Below are 15,469 nucleotides of genomic sequence, written 5' to 3'. Positions count from 1 at the left end.
CACGGTGCAGCCAAAAAAATAAAAAAGTTCGACCTCATTCATAATTAAAGAAATACAAATAAAAACGCAAATCAAAGCAATACTGACCAGATTTTTTAAAATGATTTTTTAAAAAAACAAAACAAACCTTCATGTGGGCCAACAGGTCCCCCAGTACAGTCCTGAGAAGCCTACATTGGTAGCATATTGGTTTTGCAGAGGTATTTAGCAGTATCTCTCAACATCTGAATGCACATTCACTTTCACCAGTGAGTCCACCATAGTTTATTCCACAGATATTCTCACTCAAGGGCAAAGGCTATTCAGCACACCGCCACGTGTTACTACACACAAGAACCAGAACGTCTACTGATAGTGAACTGATTAAAGGGATTTCCCTGGTGGTCCAGTGGTTAAGACTCTGTGCTTCCTCTGCAGGGGGTGAGGGTTCAATCCCTGGTCAGAGAACTAAGATCCCACATGCCGCGCAGTGTGGCCAAAAAATAAAAATAAAAAAAAAAAATTTAAATAAAATTTAAAAAAGAACTGGTTAAATAAAGAATGGTCATCCACACAAGTTAAAGGAGGCAGCTATTCAAAAGAGTAAGGTAGAGCCATGTCAATATGAACAGATCTCCAAGGTATAATTAAGTAAGGAAAAAGAAACATTTGGTCCTAGATGAACATGTCAGTATAAACAAAAATGTATTCATACAGAAGCCAGTAAATGGAGAAAACTTTTCTATAAAGATATCCCCCAAACTGTTCACCATGACCAGTATTATAAGAAGTATTATAAAAAGAAGTATTATATTTTTTCACTATTCCACCACACCCCAGCCTCAGAGTCTGAAGAGTTGCAGGAGTTTCTTTCGAGTCATTTCATGTCATCTTCTCCCTTCACCCTGCTCAACAGACCTCTGCATCTGTCCCCCCAAATCTTTACACTACACCTTCTACTAGATTATAGTAGGAACACGATCTACTAAGCATGAATTTTTGTAGCCGTTCTGATATATCTCCTTCTTAAAACAACTCTGAAAATTGAAATATCTCATTTAAACTTGGCCTCAATCTATAACTACGGCTAGGACATCTACCAAATCATTTTACCAGTTTAAAAAAAAAAAAAATAGGTTCAGTCATGGATAGTTAACTCTTCCCAAGTAGAACCAGACAGTCAACAGCTAAGCCTATGCATGGAATACACAAAAGAGGGTTAACATACTGTATATAAGGCTAAGTTCTGACTGAAGGGAGAAAGGAAAAGAACCTAACATTTACTAATTGCTATGTGGTAGACATTTAAAATACTTTATTTAGTTTAGCCTTACAATTCTAAGACAGTGAGAATATTACTTCATTATATAGATAAACTAGGGAACAAAGTAGGAAGTGAGTGAGGAAAAAAAAGCCATGAATTGAGACCTACATGTACTGAGCCTGGTATGAAGGTAGTGTTTCTACGAGGAATGTCCTAAAGAATCACATCCAAAGTTAAGAAACGTGAAGACTACCCAAACGTCCATTGATGAATGAATTGATAAATACAATATGGTAAAGGCATACCTGGTTTTATTGTGCTTCACAGATATTGCGTTTTTTACAAATTGAAGGTTTGTGGCAACTCTGCATGGTCAGATGATGATTAGCACTTTTTAGCAATAACATATTATTTAATTAAGGTACGTACATTGTTTTTTAGACATAACACTACTGCACACTTTAAATAGACTACACTACAGTGTAAACAACTTTACATGCACTAAAAAAACAAAAAAACCTGACTCACTTTATTATGTTATTTGCTTTACTATGGTGGTCTGGAACTGAACCTGCAATATCTCCAAGGTGCACCTGTATATACATACATCAGGATATTACTCAACCTTAAACAGGAAGAAAATTCTGACACATGCTACAACATGGATGAACCTTGAAGAAGACATTATGTTAAGTGAAAAAAGTCAGACACAAAAGAACATAGTATGATTCCACTTATATGAAATACCTGGAGTAGCCAAATTCACAGAGAAAGAGAACAGAATGGTGGTTGCTTGCCACGGGCAGGGCAGGGGGAATGGAGTACACACATTCAGTTTGGGAAGATGAAAAGGTTCTGGAGATGCATGGTGGTGTAGTTTGCACGACACTTAACCTCTTAATGCCAATGAACCGCACGCCTAAAAATGGTTAAAATGGTAAATTTTATGTTATGTATATTTTACCCCCGCCCCCCCACAAAATCATGATGAATCACGATTTCAAATATTCAAGCCTTTAGCAAATAAAATCTAACTTTATACCGGTCATCAGGAATTAATGTAAAAATATTCCAGTTGCTAGGATTACTGAATTGCTCCATTAGCAAGATAAAGCAGTTGAGTCAGTAATAATTGGGATGCCACGTTCCTCAGAACAAGTCTTAGGAAAAGGCCCATGAAAAATAAGCCTAGGACCTCTAGGACTTACCCAGCAGGCAACGCTTCTGTCTCGGGTTAAAATGGCGAGTAGGCCTGCCGTTGCAGCATCAAGCAAATGGCTGGAGGGTATTCGAAAATGGTATTACAGTGCTGCCAGGTTCAATAAACTGGGCTTAATACGAGATGATACAATATATGAGAAAGACGATGTAAAAGAAGCCGTAAGAAGGCTTCCTGAGAACCTTTATAACGACAGGGTGTTTCGCATTAAGAGAGCACTGGACCTGACCATGAGGCAGCAGATCTTGCCTAAAGAGCAGTGGACAAAATATGAGGAGGATAAATTCTACCTTGAACCATATCTGAAAGAGGTTATTCAGGAAAGAAAAGACAGAGAAGAATGGGCAAGGAAATAATCATGTAGTCTAAATCTGGATGCAGCTATACTAAAGTATTTGTATGAAGTTGGTTAAACCTGAAATGTACAATGTAGAACTATCTGGGCTGTAAATGTATTACTTTAAATAAATCTCTATTACAATTGTTGGGAAAAAAAAAAGCCTATTCTCTTCTGACAGAATACAGAATAATCTTGGGAAAGATGAAACAAGAAAGAGCAGTCCCCGCTTTCAATAAAACCAGAGGTCAGGGCTTCCCTGGTGGCACAGTGGTTAAGAATCCGCCTGCCAATGCAGGGGACACGGGTTCGAGCCCTGGTCCGGGAAGATCCCACAGGCCCCGGAGCAACTAAGCCCGTGCGCCACAACTACTGAGCCTGCACTCCAGAGTCCGCAAGCCGCAACTACAGAGTCCGCAAGCCACAACTCCTGAGTCTGCGTGCCACACTACTGAGCCCGCATGCCACAAATACTGAAGCCCACACACCTAGAGCCTGTGCTCTGCATGCAACGAGAAGCCACTGCAATGAGAAGCCCGCGTGCCGCAACCAAGAGCAGCCCCCGCTCATGGCAACTAGAGGAAGCCCACACACAGCAACGAAGACCCAATGCAGCCAAAAATAAATAAATAAATAGATAGATAAATAAACAAAATTTATTACAAAAAAAAAAAAACAACCCCCAAAACAGGAGAGCAGCTAACAGCAGACAGGTGGTGACCAGGATATTTTAATGCTTCAGAACCCTGGAAAGGCTCAGGAATTCTGAGCTACCTCTGAAGGCTGAGGAAGAAATTGGTATCAGGTGGGCAACTAGCAGTGTCTGCCACAGTTTAAAACAAAATGAAGAAAGAGCAGTATAAGCGTATTCTGAGATATAGAAGCAAACAGATGCAACTGCTAAGGATGTAAAATGGTGGTTTCTGGGAAGTGGGAAGGAATTGGGATGGGGCAAAGCAGCTCGGGGTTTTGCTTTTCTGAAAGCCTTGTGTCATTTGACCTTTCAAATTAGGTATATACATCACTTAGATTTTTTTTTTTAAGCTACTTTTGAAACGAGTATGGGGGAAAAGGCATGCAAGCACTGTAGATGGGAATATAAAGTTGTACAAGCTTTCCGAATGGCAACTGGGTAATATGGATCAAAATTTTTAAGATGTGGAACATTCAGTCCAGCATTTCCACTCCTGGAATTTATTCTAAGGAAGTAATTGGACAACCACTGCTTTGATTATAAAATAGAAAAATTGGAGACTATCTACATGCCCTGCACCAGAATCTTGATTTGAACAAGTGATGGCTCATCCACACAGTGCAATTCTAGGCCAATGCTTTAAACGATGGATTTCATACCTACCAGATGGTCAAAAATTGTAAAAGCCTGATGGACTTCCCTGGTGGCGCAGTGCTTAAGAATCCACCTGCCAATGCAAGGGACACAGGTTTGTGCCCTGGTCTGGGAAGATGCCACATGCTCCAGAGCAACTAAGCCTGTGCGCCACAACTACTGAGCCCGCGGCAGTGCTTAAGAATCCACCTGCCAATGCAAGGGACACAGGTTTGTGCCCTGGTCTGGGAAGATGCCACATGCTCCAGAGCAACTAGGCCTGTGCGCCACAACTACTGAGCCCGCGCTCTAGAGCCCGTGAGCCACAACTACTGAAGCCCGCACACCTAGAGCCTGAGCTCCGCAACAAGAGAAGCCACCACAATGAGAATCCCGCGTGCTACGACGAAGTGTAGCCCCTGCTCCCCACAACTAGAGAAAGCCTGCGCAAAGCAATGAAGACCCAACGCAGCCAAAAATAAATAAATTAATTAATTAAAAAAAATTAAAAATACTGGGATGGCATTTGTCTTTTTTTGGTGTTGACATCTGCACTGATAGTACAAAAGCAATAATGAGTAACACTGCTGGTTCCTTAGAATAAATCAAGGCAATGGCACCAAACTATACTAGAAGTCATGGATTTTGTCACTATATCATGTACTCGAGGCAGTAGGGGGGCTCTTTTACTTAACAATGCCCTTGAAAAAGCAATTAAAAATTATTAATTTTTATTAAATCTCAGACCTTGAACACATTATCTTTTTTTATTCTGTGTGAAGATACAGAAAGTACACAGAAAGCACTTCGGCTACACAACAAAGTGTGGTAGAGATCCTGAGGAAAAGCACTAACGCAGCTGCTGGAATCATAAGCCCAACCATCAACTTTTTCATGGATCACCTTGTTCTTGTTCTTGTTGTTTCTTTTAAAGACAATCCATGGCTGTTTACTCAGATTTGGGTATTTGGCAGACATTTTCTCCAATATATATGAAGTGAGCCTGTCACTTCAAGGCAAACAAGTGACAGTACTTGCTGGCAAAGATAAAATGTGAGTTTTCAAGCAAAATTTAGAATTTTTGAAAACTACCTGCCACCATGAGCTTCCCAATACTTAAAGACTTTTCTGATGAGATCAGTGGTGATATTAACTAATGTGGTTTTGATATTGTAAAAAAAAATGTGGTAACATTTGTAATATCAACACAATTCAGTAAACCAATGTTTTCCAAATGACGAATGGATGATGTTACAAAATGATGCATGAGCAAAAACATCCATTCGAAGTGAAAAACAGACCCATAGTTTTAAAACAGTACGAAAAGTTACATAGAGTTTCAGATCCCACGCTGGCAACTTACCTTCAAGAACTACTACTTGCTGAGTTTTGGTGTAGTATCAAAGAATTTCCACAATTATCTAAAAAGGCTATTAAAATACTCCTCCCTGTTCCAATTACATATGTGTGTGAGGCTAGATTGTCTTCACATACTTCAACTAAAATGGCATATTACCACAGATGGAATGCAGAAGCAGTTCGGAAAACTCAGCTATCTTCTACTAAGCCAATCATTAAAGAAAACTGCAAAAACGTAAAACAATGCCACTCTTCTCAACTTTTATTCTGGAAAATCAGCTATTTCTAATTTTAAAAACAACATTATTTACATTAACGTGTAGTACACAGCTCTGACACGGCCCCCAATGATCCTCCTAGTATTCACGACCTTGTATAATCTTCTCCCCTTGAGTGTGAGCTGGACCTAGTACCTGGCTTCTAATGAAGACAGAATTTGGCAAAAGTGAGAGGACGTCACTTCTTTATGTGACAAAGACTGCAGCCTCCTTCTCTCTTGTGCTGGCACTCTCTCTTGCTCGTTCTGATGAAGCCAGCAGCCATGTTGTGAGATGCCTATGGAAAGGCCCCAGTGGCAACGAACCAACGAAGGCCTCCAGCCAACAGCTCATGAGGAACTGAGGCCCCAGTTCAACAACCCGCAAGGCACTGGATCCTGCCAACAACCACACGAGTGTGAGCTTGGAAGTGCATCCTTCCCAGTCAAGCCTTCGGATGACTGCAGCCCATGAGACCCTGAAGCAGAGGACCAGCTAAGCCATGCCCAGACTCCTGAGATCGTAAATGCTGTTTCAAGTGCTAAGTTTTGGAACAATATGTTATACAGCAATAGGTAACTACACAACGCCAGTTGATTTTTTAAATGAATAATAATTTTAAACTGTTTTAATTTCTAAAACATGGGAAACATTATTAGATATAACCCACATTAACAAAAGCTCCTTGGGGTAATCAATAATTTTTAGGTATGCAAAAAGACCCTGAAACCAAAAAGTTTGAGAACTGCTGCCTGGCTGCGGTAGAGGAGGAACAGAGAAAGACGAGAGGCCAGCTCAGTGAAAGCATGGTCTGAGAGGGCTCCCGAACCAAGCAGATCCATCTCTAGGGAACACACCCTGGGACTGGGTAGGAGCACAGAGAGAAGAGTGTCCTTTCCTTCCTATTCAACCACACCTAACAAATCAGCCTCTTTCCCTTTTGGTTAAGTCACTACAGTACCAATCACTATAATCCACATGGGTGGTGAGGGAGAATTGGTATAATAAGCCATTTTCCCTTGGCCTTTCTTTGTTGCTCTGGTTCATTCAAAAGCCTCTCCAACAGTACTTGATATACTTCCTCACTGAATCCACAGAATTGTCTTAAAGGCAGGTATGATGAACAACAGCCTCAGTGATCAGGTAATCTTAAGTAATGTGTCCAGTCATGGACCTAGGACTTCGAAAGCAGAGACTGAATTCTCTTCCTTCTCTATAATATTCCAAAGAGTATGTTCTTCCAAAGTATGTTAAAAATAAACAAGTGTGGTGATGGCCACACAACTCTGAATATACTAAACATCATCGAATTCTACACTTTAAGTGGATGAATTGTATGGCATATGAATTATACCTCAATAAAACTGTTACACAAAAAATGAATGAACATGAGCAATGATGGAGTCCTGAGGAGGGACACAAATTGGAGGCAAGGTAAGTTTAGGAGTCATCCCAACTTTTTGTTTTGTTTTTCGCTGTGCAGCTTGTGGGATCTTAGTTCCCCAACGAGGGATTGAACACAGGGCCCTGGCAGCGAGAGTGCCGAGTCCTAACCACTGGACCACCAGGGAAGTCCCAAGGAGTTGTCCCAGCTTCTAACTTTAGGCAGAAAAAGGCTCCAGAGTGATGTGTCACAGCATGTAGAGGACAAGGGAGCACACAGAGGCATTAATTAGGTAAATGAGAAGAAAAGAGGGGCAAACCAGTGCTGAAGTTAGGGCGAAGGCAACTGATTTCTCCCACTGGTGAAGAAAACAGAAGGAGGCAACAGAAGCAAGAAGAACTACAATCCTGCAGCCTGTGGAACAAAAACCACATTCACAGAAAGGCACACAAGATGAAAAGGCAGAGGGCTATGTACCAGATGAAGGAACAACATAAAACCCCAGAAAAACAACTAAATGAAGTGGAGATAGGCAACCTCCCAGACAAAGAATTCAGAATAAAACAACTAAATGAATTGGAGATAGGCACCCTCCCAGACAAAGAATTCAGAATAATGATAGTGAAGATGATCCAGGACCTCGGAAAAAGAATGGAGGCAAAGATCGAGAAGATGCAAGAAATGTTTAACAAAGACCTAGAAAAATTAAAGAAGAAACAAAGAGAGATGGACAACAACGGATAAGTGACCCAGAAGACAGAATGGTGGAATTCACTGCAGCGGAACAGAATAAAGAAAAAAGAATGAAAAGAAATGAAGACAGCCTAAGAAACATCTGGGACAATATTAAATGCAACAATATTCGCATTAGAGGGGTCCCAGAAGGAGAACAGAGAGAGAAAGAACCCGAGAAAATATCTGAAGACATTATAGGCGAAAACTTCCCTAACATGGGAAAGGAAATAGCCACCCAAGTCCAGGAACCGCAGCGAGTCCCATACAGGATAAACCCAAGGAGAAACATGCCGAGACACATAGTAATCAAATTGGCAAAAATTAAAGACAAAAATTATTGAAAGCAGCAAGGGAAAGATGACAAATAACATACAAGGGAACTCTCATAAAGTTAACAGCTGATTTCTCAGCAGAAACTACAAGCCAGAAGGGAGTGGCACGATATACTTAAAGTGATGAAAAGGAAGAACCTACAACCCAGATTACTGTACCCGGCAAGGATCTCATTCAGATTCGAAGGAGAAATCAAAAGCTTTAAAGACAAGCAAAAGCTAAGAGAATTCAGCACCACCAAACCAGCCCTACAACAAATGCTAAAGGAACTTCTCTAAGTGGGAAACACAAGAGAAGGAAAGGACCAACAAAAACAAACCCAAGACAATTAACAAAATGGTCATAGGAACATACATATCGATAATTACCTTAAACGTGAATGGATTAAATGCTCCAACCAAAAGACACAGGATTGCTGAATGGATACAAAAACAAGACCCGTATATAGTATATATGCTGACGACAAGAGACCCACTTCAGACCTAGGGACACATACAGACTAAAAGTGAGGGGATGGAAAAAGATATTCCATACAAATGGAAATCAAAAGAAAGGTGGAGTAGCAATACTCATATCAGATAAAATAGACTTTAAAATAAAGAATGTTACAAGAGACAAGGAAGGACACAACATAACGATCAAGGGATCAATCCAAGAAAAAGATATAACAATTATAAATACATATGCACCAAACATAGGAGCACCTCAATACATAAGGCAACTGCTAAGAGCTATAAAAGAGAAAATCGACAGTAACACAATAATAGTGGAAGACTTTAACACCTCACTTACACCAATGGAAAGATCATCCAGATAGAAAATTAATAAGTAACCAGAAGCTTTAAATGACACAATAGACCAGATAGGTTGAATTGATATTTATAGAACATTACATCCAAAAACAGCAGATTGCACTTTCTTCTCAAGTGTGCCCAGAACATACTCCAGGATAGATCACACCTTGGGTCACAAATCAAGCCTCAGTAAATTTAAGAAAATTGAAATCATATCAAGCATCTGTTCTGACCACAATGCTGTGAGATTAGAAATGAATTACAGGGAAAAAAATGTAAAAAACACAAACACATGGAGGCTAAACAATACATTACTAAATAGCCAAGAGATCACTGAAGAAATTAAAGAAGAAATTAAAAAATACCTAAAGACAAATGACAATGAAAACACGACGATCCAAAACCTGTGGGATGCAGCAAAAGCAGTTCTAAGAGGGAAGTTTACAGTAAAACAAGCCTACCTCAAGAAACAAGAAAAACCTCAAATAAACAATCGAACCTTACACCTAAAGGAATTAGACAAAAACAAAGAAAACCTAAAGTCAGTAGAAGGAAAGAAATCACAAAGATCAGAGCAGAAATAAATGAAATAGAAACAAAGAAAAGAATAGCAAAGATCAATAAAACTAAAAGCTGGTTCTTTGAGAAGATAAACAAAATTGATAAACCATTAGCCAAACTCATCAAGAAAAAGAGGGAGCGGACTCAAATCAATAGAATTAAAAATGAAAAAGGAGAAGTTACAGCAGACACCGCAGAGATACAAAGCATCCTAAGAGACTACTACAAGCAACTCTATGCCAATAAAATGGACAACCTGGAAGAAATGGACAAATTCTTAGAAAGGTATAACCTTCCAAGACTGAGCCAGGAAGAAATAGAAAATATAAACACACCAATCACAAGCACTGAAATTGAAACTGTGATTAAAAATCTTCCAACAAACAAAAGCCCAGGACCAGATGGCTTCACAGGCGAATTCTATCAAACATTTTGAGAAGAGCTAACACCCATCCTTCTCAAACTCTTCCAAAAAATTACAGAGGAAGGAATACTCCCAAACTCATTCTATGAGGCCAGCATCACCCTGATACCAAAACCAGACAAACATACTACAAAAAAAGAAAATTATAGACCAATATCACTGATGAATATAGATGCGAAAATCCTCAACAAAAAACTAGCAAACAGAATCCAACAACACACTAAAAGGATCATATACCATGATCAAGGGGGATTTACCCCAGGGATGCAAGGATTCTTCAATAGGAGGTTCTAGAGAAGATGGCCAAAGAGTAAGACGCGGAGATCACCTTCCTCCCCACATATACATCAGAAATACATCTACACGCGGAACTGCTCTTAGAGAACACCCACTGATTGCTGGCAGAAGACCTCAGACCTCCCAAAAGGCCACGTACCTGGGTAGAGCAAAAGAAAAAAGAAAAAAACAGAGACAAAAGAATAGGGATGGGACCTGCACCAGTGGGAGGGAGCTGTGAAGGAGGAAACGTTCCCACACACTAGAAGCCCCTTCATGGGCGGAGACTGCAGGTGGCAGAGGGGGAAGCTTCAGAGTCACGGAGAAGAGCGCAGCCACAGGGGTGCGGAGGGCAAAGCGGATAGATTCCCACAGAGAGGATCGGTGCCAACCAGCACTCACCAGCCCGAGAGGCTTGTCTGCTCCCCCGCCAGGACGGGCGTGGGCTGGGAGCTGAGGCTCGGGCTTCGCAGGCAGAGGACTGGCGTCGTGAACACAGCCTGAAGGGGTTAGGGAGGGAGTCCAGGAGAAGTCTGGAGCTGCCAAAGAGGCAAGAGACTTTTCCTTCCCTCTGTTTCCTGGTGTGCGCGAGGAGAGGGGATTAAGCACACCGCTTAAGGAGCTCCAGAGACGGGTGTGAGCCGCGGCTATCAGAGCGGACTCCAGAGACGGGCATGAGACGCTAAGGCTGCTACTGCAGCACCAAGAAGCCTGTGTGCAAGCACAGGTCACTATCCACACCGTCCCTCCCGGGAGCCTGTGCAGCCCGCCACTGCCAGGGTCCTGTGATCCAGGGACAACTTCCCCGGAGAACACACAGCACGCCTCAGGCTGGCGCAACGTCATGGAGGCCTCTGCCGCCGCACGCTCGCCCCACACTCCGTGCCTCTCCCTCCCCCCGGCCTGAGTGACCCAGAGCCCCCGAAGCAGCTGCTCCTTTAACCCCATCCTGTCTGGGCTGGGAACAGATGCCTCAGGGGACCTACACGCAGAGGCGGGGCCAAACCCAAAGCTGAACCCCCGGAAGCTGTGCCAACAAAGACCAGAAAGGGAAATTTCTCCCAGCAGCCTCAGAAGCAGCGGATTAAAGCTCCACAATCAACTCCGTGTACCCTGCATCTGTGGAATACCTGAATAGACAACGAATCATCCCAAACTGAGGAGGTGGACTTTGGGAGCAACATATATTATTTTTTCCCCTTTTCCTCTTTTTGTGAGTGTGTATGTGTATGCTTCTCTGTGAGATTTTGTCTGTATAGCTTTGCTTTCACCGTTTGTCCTAGGGTTCTGACCGTCCAGCTTTCTATGCTATTTTTTTTCTTAATAATTATTTTCTATTTTAATAACCTTATTTTATACTACTTTATTTTTCCTCCCTCCCTCCCTTCTTTCTCTTTCTATCTATCTATCTATCTATCTATCTATCTATCTATCTATCTATCTATCTTTTCTCCCTTTTATTCTGAGCCGTGTGGATGAAAGGCTCTTGGTGCTCCAGCCAGGAGTCAGTGCTGTGCCTCTGAGAAGGGAGAGCCAACTTCAGGACACTGGTCCACAAGAGACCTCCCAGATCCACATAATATCAAATGGCGAAAATCTCCCAGACACCTCCATCTCAGCGCCAAGACCCAGCTACAATCAACGACCAGCAAGCTACAGTGCTGGACAAGCTATGCCAAACAACTAGCAAGACAGGAACACAGCCTCAGCTATTAGCAGAGAGGCTGCCTAAAATCAAAATAAGACTACAGACACCCCAAAACACACCATCAGAAAGACAAGATCCAGCCTCATCCACCAGAACACAGGCACTAGTCCCCTCAACCAGGAAACCTACTCAACCCACTGAACCAACCTTAGCCACTGGGGACAGCCACCAAAAACAACGGGAACTATGAACCTACAGCCTGCAAAAAGGAGACCCCAAACACAGTAAGATAAGCAAAATGAGAAGACAGAAAAACACACAGCAGATGAAGGAGCAAGATAAAATCACACCAGACCTAACAAATGAAGAGGAACTAGGCAGTCTACCTGAAAAAGAATTCAGAATAATGATAGTAAAGATGATCCAAAATCTTGGAAATAGAATAGAGAAAATGCAAGAAACATTTAACAAGGACCTAGAAGAACTAAAGAGGAAACAAGCAACGATGAACAACACAATGAATGAAATTAAAAATTCTCTAGAAGGAGTCAATAGAAGAATAACTGAGGCAGAAGAACGGATAAGTGACCTGGAAGAAAAAATAGTGGAAATAACTACTGCAGAGCAGAATAAAGGAAAAACAAGGAAAAGAACTAAGAACAGTCTCAGGAACCTCGGGACAACATTAAACGCAACAACATTCGAATTATAGGGGGTCCCAGAAGAAGAAGAGAAAAAGAAAGTGACTGAGAAACTATTTGAAGAGATTATAGTTGAAAACTTCCCTAATATGGGAAAGCAAATAGTTAATCAAGTCCAGGAAGCACAGAGAGCCCCATACGGGATAAAGTTGAAAACTTCCCTAATATAGGAAAGGAAATAGTCAATCAAGTCCAGGAAGCACAGAGAGTCCCATACAGGATAAACCCAAGGATAAACACGCCAAGACACATAATAATCAAACTGTCAAAAATTAAATACAAAGAAAACATATTAAAAGCAGCAAGGGAAAAACAACAAATAACACACAAAGGAATCCCCATAAGGTTAACATCTGATCTTTCAGCAGAAATGCTACAGGCCAGAAGGGAGTTGCAGGACATATTTAAAGTGATGAAGGAAAAAAACCTACAACCAAGATTACTCTACCCGGCAAGGATCTCATTCAGATTTGATGGAGAAATTAAAACCTTTACAGACAAGCAAAAGCTGAGAGAGTTCAGCACCACCAAACCAGCTTTACAACAAATGCTAAAGGAACTTCTCTAGGCAAGAAACACAAGAGAAGGAAAAGACCTACAAGAACAACCCGAAACAATTCAGTAAATGGTAATAGGACCATACATATCGATAATTACCTTAAATGTAAATGGATTAAATGCTCCCACCAAAAGACACAGACTGGCTGAATGGATACAAAAACAAGACCCGTATATATGCTGTCTACAAGAGACCCACTTCAGACCTAAGGACACATACAGACTGAAAGTGAGGGGATGGAAAAAGATATTGCATGCAAATAGAAATCAAAAGAAAACTGAAGTAGCAATACTCGTATCAGACAAAACAGAGTTTAAAATAAAGACTATTACAAGACACAAAGAAGGACACTACATAATGATCAAGGGATCAATCCAAGAAGAAGATATAACAATTGTAAATATTTATGCACCCAACATAGGAGCAGCTCAATATATAAGGCAAATGCTAACAGTCAAAAAAGGGGAAAGCAACAGTAACACAATCACAGTAGGGGACTTTAACACCTCACTTCCACCAATGGACAGATCATCCACAATGAAAATAAACACAGTAACACAAGCTTTACACGATACATTAAAGAAGATGGACTTAATTGATATTTATAGGACATTCCATCCAAAAACAACAGAATACACTTTCTTCTCAACTGCTCATGGAACATTCTCCAGTATAGATCATATCTTGGGTCACAAATCAAGCCCTGGTAATTTTAAGAAAATTGAAATCCCATCAAGTATATTTTCCGACCACAACGCTATGAGACTAGATATCAATTACAGGAAAAGATCTGTAAAAAATACAAACACATGGAGTCTAAACAATACACTACTTAATAACGAAGTGATTACTGAAAAAATCAAAAAATACCTAGAAACAAATGACAATGGAGACACGACAAAAAAAAAAAAACAAAGTTAGCAGAAGGAAAGAAATCATAAAGATCAGACCAGAAATAAATGAAAAAGAAATGAAGGACACGATAGCAAACATCAATAAAACTAAAAGCTGGTTCTTTGAGAAGATAAACAAAATTGATAAACCATCAGCCAGACTCATCAAGAAAAAAAGGGAGAAGACTCAAATCAACAGAATTAGAAATGAAAAAGGAGAAGTAACAACTGACACTGCAGAAATACAAAAGATCATAGATTACTACAAGCAACTCTATGCCAATAACATGGACAACCTGGAGGAAAAGGACAAATTCTTAGAAATGCACAACCTGCCGAGACTGAACCAGGAAGAAATAGAACATATGAACAGACCAATCACAAGCACTGAAATTGAAACTGTGATTAAACATCTTCCAACAAACAAAAGCCCAGGACCAGACGGCTTCACAGGCGAATTCTATCAAACATTTAGAGAAGAGCTGACACCTATCTTTCTCAAACTCTTCTAAAAGATCACCATGATCAAGTGGGGTTTATCCCAGGGATGCAAAGATTCTTCAATATTCGCAAATCAAGCAACGTGATACATCATGGTAACAAATTGAAGGAGAAAAACCATATGATCATCTCAATAGATGCAGAGAAAGCTTTCGACAAAATTCAACACCCATTTATGATAAAAACCCTGCAAAAAGTAGGCATAGAGGGAACTTTCCTCAACATAATAAAGGCCATATATGACAAACCCACAGCCAACATCGTCCTCAATGGTGAAAAACTGAAACCATTTCCACTAAGATCAGGAACAACACAAGGTTGCCCACTCACACCACTCTTATACAACATAGTTTTGGAAGTTTTAGCCACAGCAATCAGAGAAGAAAAAGAAATAAAAGGAATCCAAATAGGAAAAGAAGAAGTAAAGCTGTCACTGTTTGCAGATGACATGATACTATACATAGAGAATCCTAAGGAGGCTACCAGAAAACTACTACAGCTAATCAATGAATTTGGTAAAGTAGCAGGATACAAAATTAATGCACAGAAATCTCTGGCATTCTTATACACTAATGATGAAAAATCTGAGAGTGAAATTAAGAAAACACTCCCATTTACCACTGCAACAAAAAGAATAAAATATCTAGGAATAAACCTACCTAAGGAGACAAAAGACTTGTATGCAGAAAACTATAAGACACTGATGAAAGAAATTAAAGATGATACAAATAGGTGGAGAAATATACCATGTTCTTGGATTGGAAGAATCAACATTGTGAAAATGACTCTACTACCCAAAGCAATCTACAGATTCAATGCAATCCCTATCAAACTACCACTAGCATTTTTTACAGAACTAGAAAAAAAAATTTCACAATTTGTATGGAAACACAAAAGACCCCAAATAGCAAAAGCAAT

At 40.5% G+C, this 15,469-nt stretch overlaps 2 protein-coding genes across 7 annotated transcripts in view; one reads left to right on the top strand and one right to left on the bottom strand.

Moving 5' to 3' along the window:
* Nucleotides 1-15,469, bottom strand: part of TXLNG (taxilin gamma) — a 69,352-nt gene that overhangs the window by 41,488 nt on the left and 12,395 nt on the right. The gene's annotated exons all lie outside the window — the stretch shown is intronic.
* On the top strand, nt 2,427-2,961 carry LOC102977972 (cytochrome b-c1 complex subunit 7-like). Its single transcript, XM_055081928.1, has one exon. It carries the CDS (start codon nt 2,483-2,485, stop codon nt 2,816-2,818), a length of 336 nt encoding a protein of 111 aa, XP_054937903.1. The 5' UTR covers nt 2,427-2,482; the 3' UTR covers nt 2,819-2,961.

This window comes from Physeter macrocephalus, chromosome 21 (genome assembly GCF_002837175.3).
Source record: "Physeter macrocephalus isolate SW-GA chromosome 21, ASM283717v5, whole genome shotgun sequence".
Taxonomy (NCBI): domain Eukaryota; kingdom Metazoa; phylum Chordata; class Mammalia; order Artiodactyla; family Physeteridae; genus Physeter; species Physeter macrocephalus.
The sequence above is the reverse complement of the archived record's forward strand: the minus strand, read 5'-3'. Positions and strand labels throughout refer to the sequence as shown.